The following is a 14,423-nucleotide window of genomic DNA, read 5'->3' on the forward strand; positions in this document are numbered from 1 at the left end:
TGAGAAGAAGAGAGTTGACTGATGTTTGTGTTTTCCCATGATGCTGCCTAACAGGAAGGATTTATGAGAGTCGTTTCCTGTGGAGTCTTTAGTCTAATTACACTTCACACAGATCAAGATAAAACAGCAGTTATGTTAGAATAATAAAATTTTGTGAGATTTTTCGAGAACGTTGATATTTGATATAAATATTCATAATGATTCTTGACTTATTTATGTGTAAAAGTGAACAATTTAAACTTTGTGCTCCTTTTGTGAAAAAGATCAGCACACATTAGTTCATAGCTGAAGTGGAAAACATTTTATAAATAAAAATCACAAAAGTGTGGTGTGAATTTTCATTCATCTGCACTTACACTGCAAAAACACAAAATCCTACAAAGTATTTTTGGTTAAAGATAACTAAATATTTTTGTACACTTTAAATGAGACAGACTAACATAAAAGTAATGTTTCAACATTGTTTTAAGTAAATAATTCCTTAATATTGTTGAAAAAGTTCTAGTTCTAGTTGGCAGATAAATTAACTTACAACCTGTGAAAGTTTATTTTTATAAGTTAAATAATCTGCCTATGAAAAATTAACTTTCTCAACAATGATAAGGAATTATTTACTTAAAACAAGCTCCTATATTGGCTAAAAAGTTACTTGTAAGTTAGTTTTGTCTCATTTCAAGTTTACTTTAAGATATTTGCACTAGAAACTCGACCAAATATACTTGGTAAGATTTTGTATTTTTGCAGTGTAGAGCTGCAGGTTTTGGGTTTAATCAGATTAAATTGAGAGCGTTTGTAAAAATCACTTTTTTAAGCTTTGTAACAGATTTTTAAGTGATTTATGGTGTAAATTGTGACTCAACCATGCCTTAGTAGGCTTTCAGTTGTTCTTTGCAGTTTTTCCAGATGATTTATTAAACTTTATTCCATGAGATGTTCGGGAGTTGCTTCATAAACTTTGCCATAATTTTATATTCGACCTGTCTGCTGTTTCTTGGTCTTCATCTATTCACTACTGCTGTCTAACAAACCTCAGGCATTTACACGACAAGTGGGAATAAATTACACACAGTATTACAACATGCACCCTGTAATTATGTGGCTTCCAAAGGCAAATTGCTTCTCTGAGTTTTCCTTAGGAGGGTCATAGTGCTGCAGGTTGAATCCAAATGCAGGCTTTCAGTTTTTTACTTTAATTCGTAAAAAATGTGAAAAGTAGGCACATTTTTTCCAGTTTTTATGCTACTTTGTTTGGGACTTTAACAAAAAATCCAAATATAACACTTTAAAATTTATAGCTGCAATATGGAAAATTACCATCATCTGCTGTTGTCATGAGATCATATTAATATCACTTTACTTTCTCTGTTGACTTTGCTGCTATAAGGTTATCAGAAGAAATGGATTTTATGTGCACCTTGAGGTTCATTTTTCTTTTTTTCTTAGAAAATGCCTCATATGGATCTGAGTTGGTACCTGACGTCCTCACCTGGCGATGCAGACGTCCGATTAGCACGGACGGTTCAGCGTGTTCTTGCTTGCCGATATCAGCCTGCACGCCTCAGTGCTGCAGCTATGGACAAACAGCTGCAGGAAGCGCAGGTATGTGAATTATTCCATCACATTTTACTTTACTCTCCCTTGTCAAAACTTTATTTTCCTGTAAAAAAAAAAGTGTTTAAGAACTGATTTTTCTCAAAATTTATCAAAGACGTTGGGTTTAAGTGACTTCCTCTTCAGCCTTTCTTGATGTCAAGTGATTAACAAAAAGTCACATGAAAAATTCCTTACAAATATCTCTAAATTAGCGCCACAAAATCTGTGATTTTGATTGCAAAAAAAACACAAAAACAATCACAAAACCCTGGATGGACTGACCAGTGTGAAAAGATGTTTAATATTATTTCATTTTAAGAAACACTTACTGAATGCTGAAACAAACAGCTGTTAACAGTTTAATGGGTTTTATCAGTACATTCTGGCACAGCCAGCCCTTTAAGATCATTCTGATTTTTGATTTGGCCCAAAATGAGCTTGAATTCATTTAAGTTTTATGACTTCAACATCTGATGTTGAAAAGCTGACGTTTTTGCTTACTGGAGCACTTTTGATTTAGCTTTTGCCAAACTAATCTTGAGCTTTTCTTTCCGTTCCATTGTGCTTCCTGTAGGAGTACAGGCGGTCCGTGCAGGAGCAAGTGGCTTCCATTAAAAGCAGCCTGTCAACCGTTTCAGACCCGAAGGCTTCAGAAAGAGCGGAGGCAGAATGGAGCTCAGCCCTGCTGGATGCCTCTGCCACCGTTCAGGTCAAAGCAGCTCAGCTGGATCTGGTCAAGCAGTATCACCTGCAGAAGAAGAACGCCAGAGCTTTCCTTGAGGTCGTAGCGGCGGAGAAGGAAAAGATGAGCTTGTAAGCGACCAATTATGCAAAATTCACTTTTTGGATGTTTTTTTTTTTTTACACTTTAATTTGCATTTCTGCTGCTTTTAAAACCAGAAAAAACACTTAAAAACAGATGGATTTCGGCATTAAGTTGATGTTATCGTCTGGAAAAGGAACCATTTCAAAATCTTTAGTCACACTGCGACGTTACCTAGCAACCTAAGCGGAGTTTCAGTACATTTGTTCAGCTGGTTTTAATGCTGTATGGGCTGTACAATGGCTGCTGGAATAAACAAGTCTTTTGTTGTTGACTTACCACTTGCTGCATTTTTGTTGGTTGTGCAGGAGGCTCCACTTCTGCTTTTCAAAGATGTACGGTTGTTTAATTGCACATCTGTTTGCAGCCATTTTCACATGTGAGTGTAAACGTTGATTGGGGGGCGTGGCCAGCAGCAGCTTATTTGGATTTAAAGTGACAGATCCCTAAAACAGCTCATTCTGAAAATAACTCAAATTGGCAGAGTCTGAGCAGAATAAAATCTCAATTTATGCAAAAAAATGTTTTTATGTTTTTTATAAATCTGTTCAAGGAAGCATAATAGGTCACCTTTAAATTATTTTATCGTGTCTTTTATAATTGATGTTTTAATCTAATATAATTTCATGTTGGTCTCTACTTTTTTAGAAGTGTTTTGGGAAGCAGTTCCCTTCAAGAGGAAAAACTGAATGCATTGCTGCTGACCATGGAGCAGAAGAAGTCAACGCTGGAAGGTTTGCTCTGCCTAAGCAGTCAGTTGTCGGTCCACCTGAGTGATGCGGAGAGTTCAGGTGTTCTCGTTGCTCAGCTTGGTGACATCCAGGAGGAATGGAGGCTCCTTAAAGGAAGCATCAGAAGAGCTCATCAACAGGCGTCAAATTCTGCATCTCAGTCAAAACTTGTTTTAAAAGAGGCCGCGGAGCTTAAAGCCAAACTTGAAGCTCTTTTAAAATCTGAAACTGACAACATAAGTTGTTTAGACTTAGCTTGTCTGACCGCAGAGGTGAAAGTTTGCAACCAGCTTCTCCTGCATTTACAGTCCCAGGCTGGTTCCCTCATCTGCTTTTCTCTGGGTCAGAAAGAAAAGGCTGCGATTGAAGAAAAGATTCACGACCTGAAGTCTTTGCTCCATGTCACTAAAGAGAAGCTCAACTCTTTGCCAGAAATCTGTGGAAGCGGCTCTACAAGTAAAATCAACAAGCAACTACAGGGCTTGGTCAATTTGACAAAACAAGCAGAAAATCAAGTCTTTTCTGGGAAAAAGTTGTCTGTTTTTCCTGAGCAGGCTCGTCTTCAGTTTGAAGAAATGAGGAAATTTCACATGGAAACTTTATCAAGACGAAGCAAAATGCAAATGCAGGTTGGAGAGCTAAAGAGTAAAGCTACCGAAACGGAAAATCAGGAGTTAATAAAGACTGTAGAGCTGTATGAAACAGTTGCTGACAGGTTGGGTCGTGTTCTTGAAGCCATGAAAAAGGGTCTTGATGAAAGAGAGAAGGTAATGTGTGAGTTTGGTAGGTTGGATGTCTGGGTAGCAGAAACATATATGAAAAGAGAGACCTGCACCAACGTTGAGAACGTTTCAAAAGCTGAACTCAGTGAATTGGAAATGGAGCTAAAAAGTCATCGATCAGCAGCAGTGGAGCTGGAGACCCAACTCAAATTAGTGGACGCACTTTCAGAGAGTTGCACAAAATTAGCTGTTGAGCTGAGTCTGGCTGAGAGCCGCTACCTCGGCAACAGGCTTTCAGGCCTTTGGGCAGAATTAGACGGACTGCTAGCTCATGAGAAAGCCACCTGCTGGGAATTAGAGGAGCTAATTCATGAGAGAATGTCTTCCAATGAGGAGTTAGCTGCCATTCAGGCTAACTTGGAGCAAACATCTGCTGATCTGGAGAAGCAGAAGTTCCCTTTGACCAAAGAGACGCTGTTAGTTATCACCCAGTTGGAGCACAAGCTAATGGAGCATCAGTGGGAAGTTCAAGAGCTGCAGCATTGCCAGGAGGACCAGAGAAACTCTGTGCTCTGCTCTATTGGTGAACTGCAAGACCAGTGCAAAGCTCTCAGAATAAACGCCGTGGAGCAACAGAGATATGTTCACCACAGAGGACAAATGGAGGAATCCATGGAAATCGCCCAAACTCAACTCCAGGAGGCTAAAAACCAATCGGTGAGCACAGCGGAGAGGTTCAGATTGAGCCAAACGCTGCTGGTCGAACTCGCGATGGTCAACACCCAATGCCAAGAGACGGCGGATCATCTGGAGGCGATCGCCCGTGAGTTAGAGCCGTCCGAGCTTAACGCAGAGAAGAAGAAGCTCCATGACATGGTGGAAACGCTGATCTGCTGGGAGCAATCTGCCACGGATCAAATCAAAAATCTGGAGGCCGAGCTTTTACCAGGTCTCCAGTTTGAGTTTGAGCTTCCGGCGTTGATGGATCTGTTGCAGAGAGCCAACAGGCAGCTGGAGGAAACCAAACAAGTCAAACCCGATGAGAAAGCAACCGATGATGCAGTGATTCAGTGTTGGGTCATCAGGAGAAATGTAGAGTCTGGGATGAGAGTGTTGGCAGGTCTGGCGCAGAGAGACAACATTAACCTGGAAGACTGCAATGAGCTGAATTCCCTCAGAGACGCAGTAATGCAACAGTCCCGCTCATGGATGGTAAGGCGGTCAATACCGTAAAGCTGCAGACAAAACCAATGTGCTTTTTACTTATAAAACTGTCACCATGTCATGACAGATAATCTGTGAAAATATCAATCTTTCCTGAGCTATTATTGCCATCTAACAAAATGCACCAAAAACAACCAATCAGAGCCAGGAGGCGGGTCTTAGCACTGTCAATCAATATCATGTACTGTGGAAAATATCTGTTCTCCATGCTAAGTTTTTGATGTGTGAGGTTGAAGAAGAGTCAATGAGTTGAATTCAGGACAAAATGGCATCAAACTAAAGTTTTCCATTCTCTTTGTTAGCCCCTATGTAAGCTGTAAGTAGTGTGTCATCTCCTCTAACTTTGGCTTTGAGGGCGTTTCCTAATATGCCATTTCCTTTAGCTTTAGCTTTGCAGCTAGCTAAAAGAGATAGAAGGAAAACACAGAATTATTTATTCTCAACAGTACTCACTGTTAAAGGTGCTAATGAAGGCGAAACTACTTACTGTTAACGGAAAACATTAACTACAGAAGCTATATTAGTTACCAAAGTGATTGACAGCATTAAGCCCCGCCTCCTGGAGCTGATTGGGTGTTTCCAGTTAGCACCAGGAAAATACAGGAACTCAATCTTTTCACAGAAACTGTCACAACATAGTGATATGTAGTAAGTTACACACTGCAGCTTTAAATATTTTGGAAGATTTCTTTAACATTTTGAATGTGTCCAACAGGTCAGTCTGTCTCAGGCCAGGGAATCCCTTAAAGATTACCAGTGGGCTGCTCAGGGAGCCATAAACTTCCTCCACAATGCCGAGGCGACCTTCCTGTCAGCTCCCGGAGGCTTTTTGGTTTGCACCCAGGAGCAAAGACAAACCCAACAGGCTTTGGAAGCTCTTGAAGACGGCTTTCAAGCTCACATAAGCCATCTGATGGAGCGAGTGCCACAGGAACGCTGCCTCTCACGACCGGAGACTGAGCTCCTTCACATCAACGTCCTCAGCCAGTTGTTGGTTGGAAGGGCTTTACTGGAGGCTCAGGCAAAACTCAGAGTGGAGCGTCTGCAGAGGTACCACGTCTCACTACGTGTCTAAGATGAATTTATATGCTTGTTTTGTTTACATTTCCTGTTCTTACAGGTGTGAAGTAAGACAGAGAACCCATAGAAAGTGGCATGAAGACGTTAAACAGGAAGTGTTGCAGTTTGAAACGAAGCTTTCAGGATGTGCATCAGAGAAAGTCACATCATATGATGAGTGTATCGATCAGCAGAAGAGAGTGAAGGTGGGTCAGATGTGGAAAATCTGCTAGAGCCATCAAATAAAGATTTAGGGAGTTTTCACGCCTGATACTCCGGTAGACTCGGTTCAACTGGGAACCAAAATGGAAACATTTGCTACATTTTCAGTTACTGTGGTTCGCTTTCACACTGCACTGTGTCAAACCAACCAAAGCTTTCGAAAAAACCTGTTCCCCTCCTCACCTGCGGGGGCGCTGCACCAAGAACAACTGAAGGAAAATGTGAACAAAAATGGAGTAGTGTTAGATTTTAGCGGTTATAGGATTTCTGTTTTATCTTTGGTGAAAAACTACAAGCCGTTTCTTCTGCTAGCGCTAAAATTGCAGGTTTCTTTTTGTTGTTTTTACCCAGAATGCCCTATGGTGTAGTTTGCTTCCTGATTTTGGAGTAGTCTCAGGTTCACATGTTATATATGCATCCGAGCCAGAGTTCACTTCAACCAAACCCAGACCATGGGTAGTTTTTTTTGGTCACCATTAGATTTAAGTTAACTACAGCGATTTATTCAGACCACTGAAAGAAAATGGAGGAGTAAATTTCCACCAAAAGTCTTAGAAACTTTGAAAATAATCTTAGAAAATTTCTAGAAAAACTTGGACATTTCTGAGCTTGAAAAGTTGAAAAATTGCTAGAAGAAACAAACAAAATTTTGAGATTTATCTCATAATTTTTCTACCAAAAAGCCTTGAAAATTTCTGAGTTTTACAAGTAGAAAATGTTTGACTTTTGAAACATTTCAGAAATGTCCAAGTTTTTTTCTAGAAAATTTCTGAGATTATTGTCAAAATTTCAGATTTTTTTGGGTGTAAATTTACTTCCTTTTTTTCTACTTGCAACAGCCCTGATACACCATCGTATATTCACAACCCCCCAAATAAACAAAACTTTCTAGGCAAAAGTTCAGTTAAAGCGAACTAAGCAGGGCTGGTGTGATGCTTAAATATTTACCGCCCTGTTTCAAGTTACCTACGTCCTTTAATTGCACTTTCTTTTTAATTCTTATTCTGTACTTAATTTTACTATGTATTTAAATTTTGTGTCTGTTTTTTTACGTTAAATCGTGTAAGGTGACCTCAAGTGTGGAAAGACGCCTAAAAATAAAATGTTTTGTTATTATTATTCTTAAGAGATATTATTGTTTGATGAGAAAGTTAAATTCAGGCTGGTGTCTTTGTGAAGGTTTTAAAGGAAGATCTTCGTAACCTCGCTGGGAAGATGGTGGACCTGAGAGCTGCATGTCCGACGCAGGGTTGTGGCGTCGGGAAGGACGGCGAGCATGGCGCCCTCTGGAGGCGCTGGACGTCATTACGGCGGCGTTTGGGCCTCCTGTTGGTGCAGACAGAACAGAAGGAAGAGGAATGGAAGGACATCTCCACAAGTGTGGGTGTCATCATCAGCAAATACCTTCATGCAGAAAGTAATCGTAATTTAGGCTTTGATGGTAATTATTGACGGTTTAATTCTGCTTTCCTTAGATGGAGGAGAGTTGCAGCTGCTTGTCCGGTCTTCAGGCTGAACTTCCAGACTCTTCCACTGTGAGTTTCTCTCAGGAGGAACCTCAGCAGCTTCTGGCCCAAATGGAGCAGCAGCAGCTGGCCTTATCGTCACTGAAGCGCCGACTGGAGCACGCGTTGGGCTCATCCTCTTCCCAAGACGGCGTCCTGCCTGGATCCGCTGGGGAATCCCTGGAGAAAATCCAAGAGAGCATCTGGAGGTGGGATTTCTTAATTCTGACTTTGTAGAATGATGGAACCAGCTGGAAGGTAAATGTTTTTAAAACATCATTGATCCCCACAGCTTGAAAGAGAGAAACCTGCTTCTGACGGCTGCAACGGAGGAGGAGGAGGAGGAGGAAGAGGATGAAGAGAGATGGCGAGCCGAAGAGGAAATACGAGACATTGAGAAAAAAGTGTTTGAGATTTTACCAGAACTGGAAACGAGTTCAAATTCAACCAGAACCAAGCAGGTCGGCTCATTTCTTATGCTTCTTTAATGCATATAAACATAAATACTAAAACAGAGCTTATAACAGACGGAGTTCGTGTTTTTCTGGAACATAAGTGGACATTTTAAACAATTCAATGCATTTTCTGAAAGTATCTAGAAACCAGAACAGTTACATTTACTTGAGTAACTTTATTTTGAAATGTTGTTACTCTTACTTGAGTAAATTTTCTGTAATCTGATTCTTTTAATTAGAAATCACCAGACACACACCTGTAGGTTTTGGTTAAAGCTTCATAGGTTTTTTATTGAAACAAATTCAATAAAAACATGTATTTTTGTAATTATGTTATTTATATATTTTGGTCTATAAAATACCATAATTTACACACATTTTTCTATTTTGGTCCATCTGATTACATAATTTTTTTAAATATTAAATGACGTGATCAATAAAGTTTTTACTGTTTCACTCGAGTAAATTATTTTTTTTAAAACTTTTCCTTGAATCCAGTTTTCGCCTTTGTTTGTGGCACATTGTGTCTCATCTTGTTTTTATGTTTTCTGCCCTAAAAGGAGCTCCAGGAAAACGTTATCTCTCTAAAAACCCAACTTAAACACATCCTGGACACCTTGGGGAGCCGACATGCAGAAATCCCGCCAGATATCCGAACAAAGATCCGAAATGTGGAGCAATCCGTCCAGAAAGCAGAAGAAATGGTGACATTAACTTCCATCTTTCCCGACACATCAGTCGTCTTCCACCAAAACCGTTTTTTCCAGAACGTTTGTTTTTTATCCAGCAGCTTTCGGAGACGGACAACCCAATCAGGAAGCTTTCGCACAGAGTCAGGGAGCTGGGTTCTGGTCTGGAGAGAGTGAAATCTTTACTGGAGCAGAAAAGCCCAACAATCAGAGAAGCTCAACGTGTCCTGAAGGTCTTTATGTCTCCATTTTGTCTTTTTCTCTGTTTGCTTGAACATCTTTTTGATAACTTCATAAAATGTGATTTTTTTCCCCCACATATTCAAATAACTTTCCCTGCTTTCAATCAATGGATTTAACCCTTTTGGTGCCGGGAACTGCTTTTATTGCACAAGAAGCAAAGATTTGTGCTTCAGCTTGTTGTGATTGTCCTCCAGTGTGTGTGGGACGAGCTGGACGCCTGGCACAGCAGCTTGATGCTCCTGGAGAGCGAAGTGCAGGACGTTGCGGAGGACCAGCCGGATGAAGCCCAGCTCCTCATGGACCAGCTCACAGAACCGCTGCAGCTCTATCAGAACGCGTCCCGCCTGGCTGAGAACCGAACCGCCTTCCTCAACAAGGTCTCCTCCTCCTCTCGTCACTCAGACTTCTACACTCAGCTCAACCAGCACTGAAAAACATCAACAACTACATAAAAACGTCTAATGTTTCTGTTTTCCTCCCTGACGTCAGATTCCCGCCTGCCTGCAGGAGTTTGAAGACATTTCCCACCGAGCCTCCTGCTGGTTGGATGAAGCCCAGTTATGGCTTGGCACTCAGTGCAACTTTACAACAGCCAAAAGTCTCAGCAATTATGTCAAGTATCTACAGGTTAGAGGTCCACAAAATCTCTCTCTGGTTTACAAATGTTAGCCTTTTTTGATCCATACAATAAATGTTTTATCTGTTATACAAAATTCACATTTTCTGTGTTTTTATACTTCCACTTGGCTCTCTCTGCTTCTAAAAACAACTGAAGTGTTTAAAAAAAAGACCAAGATGGTTTTTTTGGTGTCTGGAAAATTAGCAAAAACTGTTAAGTAACATTCGACAGGCACTGCGCCGTTACCTAGCAACCACAGACCGAGCTCCAGCACGTTTGATCAGTTTGTTTTTACCGCTGTATAATGGCTGCTGGAACAGACAAGTGTTTGTTGTTGCCTTACCATTCAGAAACCACTTGCTGCATTCTGTTTGGTTGTGCAGGAGGCTCCACTTTTGCTTTTCAAAGATGTACGGTTGCATAATTGCACATCTGTTTGCAGCTGTTTTCACGTGTGAGTGTAAACGCCGAGTTGGGGGCGTGGCCTGCAGCAACTTATTAGGATTTAAAGTGATGGAGACCAAAAACAGCTCAAAACAGGCAGAACTGAGCAGATTAAAATCTCATAAGAATTTCATTCACAGGCCATAAAGCTATTCCAAAAAGACAGAATTACTCATTGATTTATCAGTAAATCAGAAGCTTTAAATCAGATATTGCACTTTGTACATTTTACCCCAACTGTTTATTAACTGGCTGTGATATTTTTGCTTTTTGTTTTTTTTATTTTATTGAAATTTCTGGAATAGTTGATGCTGGAAGACTCTGACAGGATCAGACACACCCTGCAGGTGTTTAAGTCGGGCCTGGCAGAGATCTCTGCCGTGTGTGACGTCAGCGCTCAGGAGGAGAGGCTGGACCAGAGAGACCAACAGGTCCAGGAGATGCAGCAGACCATCGTCGAGCCGCTCGACCAGCTCCAGCAGGCCGCTGAGGTAAAAACCCACAAATAAAAGCACCTTTTCATGCTAACGCTAGCACTGAAAGCTCCCACCCAACTGAAATACGTCCAAACTGAAGCCAGCTTCTTTTGCAGATAGTGGAAGTGGTTGAAGCTGACATTAAGGCCATGGAGAAAAACGTCTCAAAATTCAGAAGCGTTTTAAACTGCATGGATGATGCAGACGTAACGCAGGCAGAACGTGAGGTAAAACTCTGCTGACGAAGATTTGATCGTTTGTTTGACAGCTAAAGGCTTCAGCTCGGTTAGAACTGATGCATTTTGTGACTAATATGGACGTTTTAACTCTGGTTTAAACTGTGTTTTGCACCTAAAGGAGATCCTGACCCAGATCCAGTCGATGCAGAAGAGTTTGGAAGACATGGAGAGCTGGAAGGAGGAGGTCCATCTCCCTGAAGGAGCAGAAAACCTGGTGATCTTCTCCAAAGCCAGAACGCTGCTGGAACAGCTGGATGGGCTGGAACAAATCACCGGAGAGAAAAGGCGTTTGCTGGAGGTACGGCACGTTTTAGGACAGGGATTATGCCAAAATGCCGTCAGGAAAACCTTTTATAAGGAGTACAAAAGTTAAAACATCCAAAAGTGTGGAGGACTATTAAATAAAACGGCTTTGTGTGTTTTGAGTAACTCTGATTGTTCCATATGTGAAATATTTGAAACATACCTAATCTTTGATTACAAGTTGGCAGCTTGTTTGGTTTTTTTGATAACAAGAGTGAAGTAAAGCAGAAATCTGTGTTTTTATATGTCCATTTTTTTCAAATAACCAAATAACACAACAAATATCATTGAAACAGGCGTGATCATTTATTTTTACTGTTCTTGACAAACAGAACAAAAAGGAAGAAGAAGAAACGACTGAGAATCTTAATATCGTCTCTGATTCATCTGAAGAGATGCCGCTGCTGGAGAACCCGGCACACAGACGCTTTTTCCAGGTAACAATAATAACAATATTAGATAAAGAGAAGCTTCTAACAATTTTGATTGTCATACACTGAAAAGCTTGCAGGATTTCTAAGTTAGATGTTTGAGCTCTTCACGCTTTGTTACGTCTGTTTTCTGGATTTATCTGAATCTGCTTATGAACGTTCTCATAATAAAGTTATACTAAAAATATAAAGTTAAAAGGGAAGTTAATCAACTCACTGAATTTTAGTTTGGGCAGGTGTGTATTGAATGCTGCGAGTCACATGTGCCAAATTATTTAATACGCTTTATTAAAGAAGCTTTCAGGTCAATAATTCTTGAATATTGACTAAAAAAGCAATACTTCCACTGGAAGATTATTTCACTTATAACATGTGAAAAATGTTTTGTTACAAGTGAAATAATCTGCCAGTGGAACTAGAACTGGGTTGCTAGGTAATGGGCTGGACTTGGCTGACGTTGCTAGGTAACGGCGCCAGTGGAACTGGAACTTTTTATGCAGCTTTTATATATATATATATATATTTTTTTTTAGTGGATAAAAAATAATTCTTTATTTTATTTTTTTTTACTTAAAAAAAACTTTTAATTTTCAGACTACCTAAATCTTGCCAACGTTGTGCTTCTCATATTTTTTTCTCCTTCTCTAAAAATTTGTTATTAAATGAAAGTTACTTACTTCATCACTGTGTGGAAAATAGTATAGAAAAGAAAAGAATATACTTTATTGATCCGAAGGAGAAATTGCTAGTTAGCTGACTAGCTTCTCCATCCAATATGTTAGCAACAGAAATATAACCTTAAGAGATAAAGTTTATAAATATTTATATATGCTTAAGATTGATGTAAATAATTCAATATGACTGAATATAAATAACTAAATAAATAAACCGATAGAAATAGGTTAATCTATAAATAATCTATAAATGAGTGCTGAGAAAATTAGATTTAAAATATTGAAATATTAGATAAAAAATATTTTTATTTATTATTTATTTTATAAATATATACATAAATACTTACTAAACTGATGTAATGTTTCATATTATGCTCTAGATTTGAGTAAAATCATTCATTCATCCATGAAAGTAGCGCCGACGTTCAGTGACTGAGTGATTATTGCTGCGTTTTAATTCGACTCACGTTTGGTGATTTATTAATTCTCATCCCTGCAATCAGGAGGCTTTTGAGATGCATGTTACAGAGGAAGAGGAGGATGAAGGGGATGAGAGTCGTCACTCTTCCTCCTCTGACACACTAACATGCAGTATACCAGAGGTAAACCTTTGAAACCATCCAAACCTGAGCGTAACTGAAAATCTTTACATCTCCTATTATTTACAAAACATACTGTCTTTTATTCTGAAAAGGAATAAAAATGCTTGTTATATTTTTCAAGCTTCCTTTTAATGATTTTCAAATAAAATTCATGCATGTATCCTTTGTTACTAATTAAATTAACCTATTTTTGCATGAAGTGAAGCTGCACCGGACGGGTTTTGGTCTCTCCTTAGAAACCCTCTCCTCCGCTGTCGAGAGCAGCTGCTTGAAACGCTTCCTTTCATCCGTACACTCAAAACCAGAAGGTCATGTTTGAATAAATGTGTGGGCGTGGATTTTATTTGCATTTCTATTTTCACAAACTCACCAGGACCTGGAGGAGACGCTCAATCTTCCAGATGAACGAAGGGAGGACTTGGTAAAAAATATTAGAAACATAAGGATGTGAAGATTTATTCCTAACAAAAAGAATAACATGTTGGATTAAAGTGATTCATTTGTGTTTCAGGAGGAGCAGAGTGCAGCTTATCAGGCTGAAAACGGTTCAGACGAACCTGGAATCAGTGTTTTACGTGGGAAATCTGGACTTGACGACAGTTTTGGACCCGCATCTACAAAACTGGACTTGATCGCTTGCCAGAACTTTCATTTTGAAAAAGTAGAGAATGACGTAAAAGACGAAGACGTCGCAGGATCGTCAGAGCAGAAAATGGCCGACGTCAACCCACAAATAAACCCGTGTTTGATGGAAGCTGCGGTGGGAGACACCAGGCTGATTCCTTCGAGGCCCATAACTCCTTTTTGCTCCAAAAAAGCCTCGGATGAGCTGAGAGAGGAGGAAGACGAACGTCTGTCTTCGTCCTCGGCTGACCTTTCACACCCGGTGAGTGTCCAAGAATAATGGAAATTAAAAAATGCTCATTTTTAAACCGTAATCCATCAAATGTGGCTGTTTTTCTCTTTTAATCTTCAGGGAGTGTTAAACAAACTGAAGGAGCAAAAAGCAGTCAGTCCAAGCTCAGAACCTCAGAAACCTGAAGCATCATTTGGGTAACAAACTGCAAACGAGAAGAGAAAATGTTTTCATATTTTAGTTTGTTCAAACCCACAGCAAACCCGTCCTCATTCTGTCTCTCAGCTCTCCTGATGATGATGATGATGATGATGATGATGATGATGATGATGATGATGATGATGATGATGATGATGATGATGTGGAAAATCAGCATTGGACTCGTATTCGCTCCCATGTTGGGAGAAAAATGAGCGCTTTGAGGAAAGTTTTGGAGGAGCAGCAAAATACGATCGGTTCTCAAGACGGAAGAAAAAAGATAAAGGTTAGAAAATACGTGAAAAATAAATGCGG

General features: G+C 39.8%; 1 protein-coding gene across 1 annotated transcript in view; it reads left to right on the forward strand.

Annotated features, from left to right (window-relative positions):
* Nucleotides 1–14,423, forward strand: part of syne2a (spectrin repeat containing, nuclear envelope 2a) — a 110,649-nt gene that overhangs the window by 43,974 nt on the left and 52,252 nt on the right. Inside the window, exons 48-68 of the mRNA XM_081602442.1 lie at nucleotides 1,444–1,599; nucleotides 2,168–2,406; nucleotides 3,065–5,081; nucleotides 5,809–6,143; nucleotides 6,214–6,358; nucleotides 7,554–7,754; nucleotides 7,850–8,088; nucleotides 8,172–8,340; nucleotides 8,895–9,038; nucleotides 9,122–9,256; nucleotides 9,461–9,643; nucleotides 9,756–9,893; nucleotides 10,635–10,820; nucleotides 10,922–11,032; nucleotides 11,163–11,342; nucleotides 11,680–11,784; nucleotides 12,956–13,054; nucleotides 13,428–13,475; nucleotides 13,566–13,940; nucleotides 14,031–14,107; nucleotides 14,196–14,394. Coding sequence (XP_081458568.1) covers nucleotides 1,444–1,599; nucleotides 2,168–2,406; nucleotides 3,065–5,081; nucleotides 5,809–6,143; nucleotides 6,214–6,358; nucleotides 7,554–7,754; nucleotides 7,850–8,088; nucleotides 8,172–8,340; nucleotides 8,895–9,038; nucleotides 9,122–9,256; nucleotides 9,461–9,643; nucleotides 9,756–9,893; nucleotides 10,635–10,820; nucleotides 10,922–11,032; nucleotides 11,163–11,342; nucleotides 11,680–11,784; nucleotides 12,956–13,054; nucleotides 13,428–13,475; nucleotides 13,566–13,940; nucleotides 14,031–14,107; nucleotides 14,196–14,394 — 5,481 coding nt within the window. The remainder of the gene's footprint in view (nucleotides 1–1,443; nucleotides 1,600–2,167; nucleotides 2,407–3,064; nucleotides 5,082–5,808; nucleotides 6,144–6,213; nucleotides 6,359–7,553; nucleotides 7,755–7,849; nucleotides 8,089–8,171; nucleotides 8,341–8,894; nucleotides 9,039–9,121; nucleotides 9,257–9,460; nucleotides 9,644–9,755; nucleotides 9,894–10,634; nucleotides 10,821–10,921; nucleotides 11,033–11,162; nucleotides 11,343–11,679; nucleotides 11,785–12,955; nucleotides 13,055–13,427; nucleotides 13,476–13,565; nucleotides 13,941–14,030; nucleotides 14,108–14,195; nucleotides 14,395–14,423) is intronic.

The sequence above is a fragment of the Poecilia reticulata genome, chromosome 21, assembly GCF_904066995.2.
Source record: "Poecilia reticulata chromosome 21, P_reticulata-male-v2, whole genome shotgun sequence".
NCBI classification, from domain to species: domain Eukaryota; kingdom Metazoa; phylum Chordata; class Actinopteri; order Cyprinodontiformes; family Poeciliidae; genus Poecilia; species Poecilia reticulata.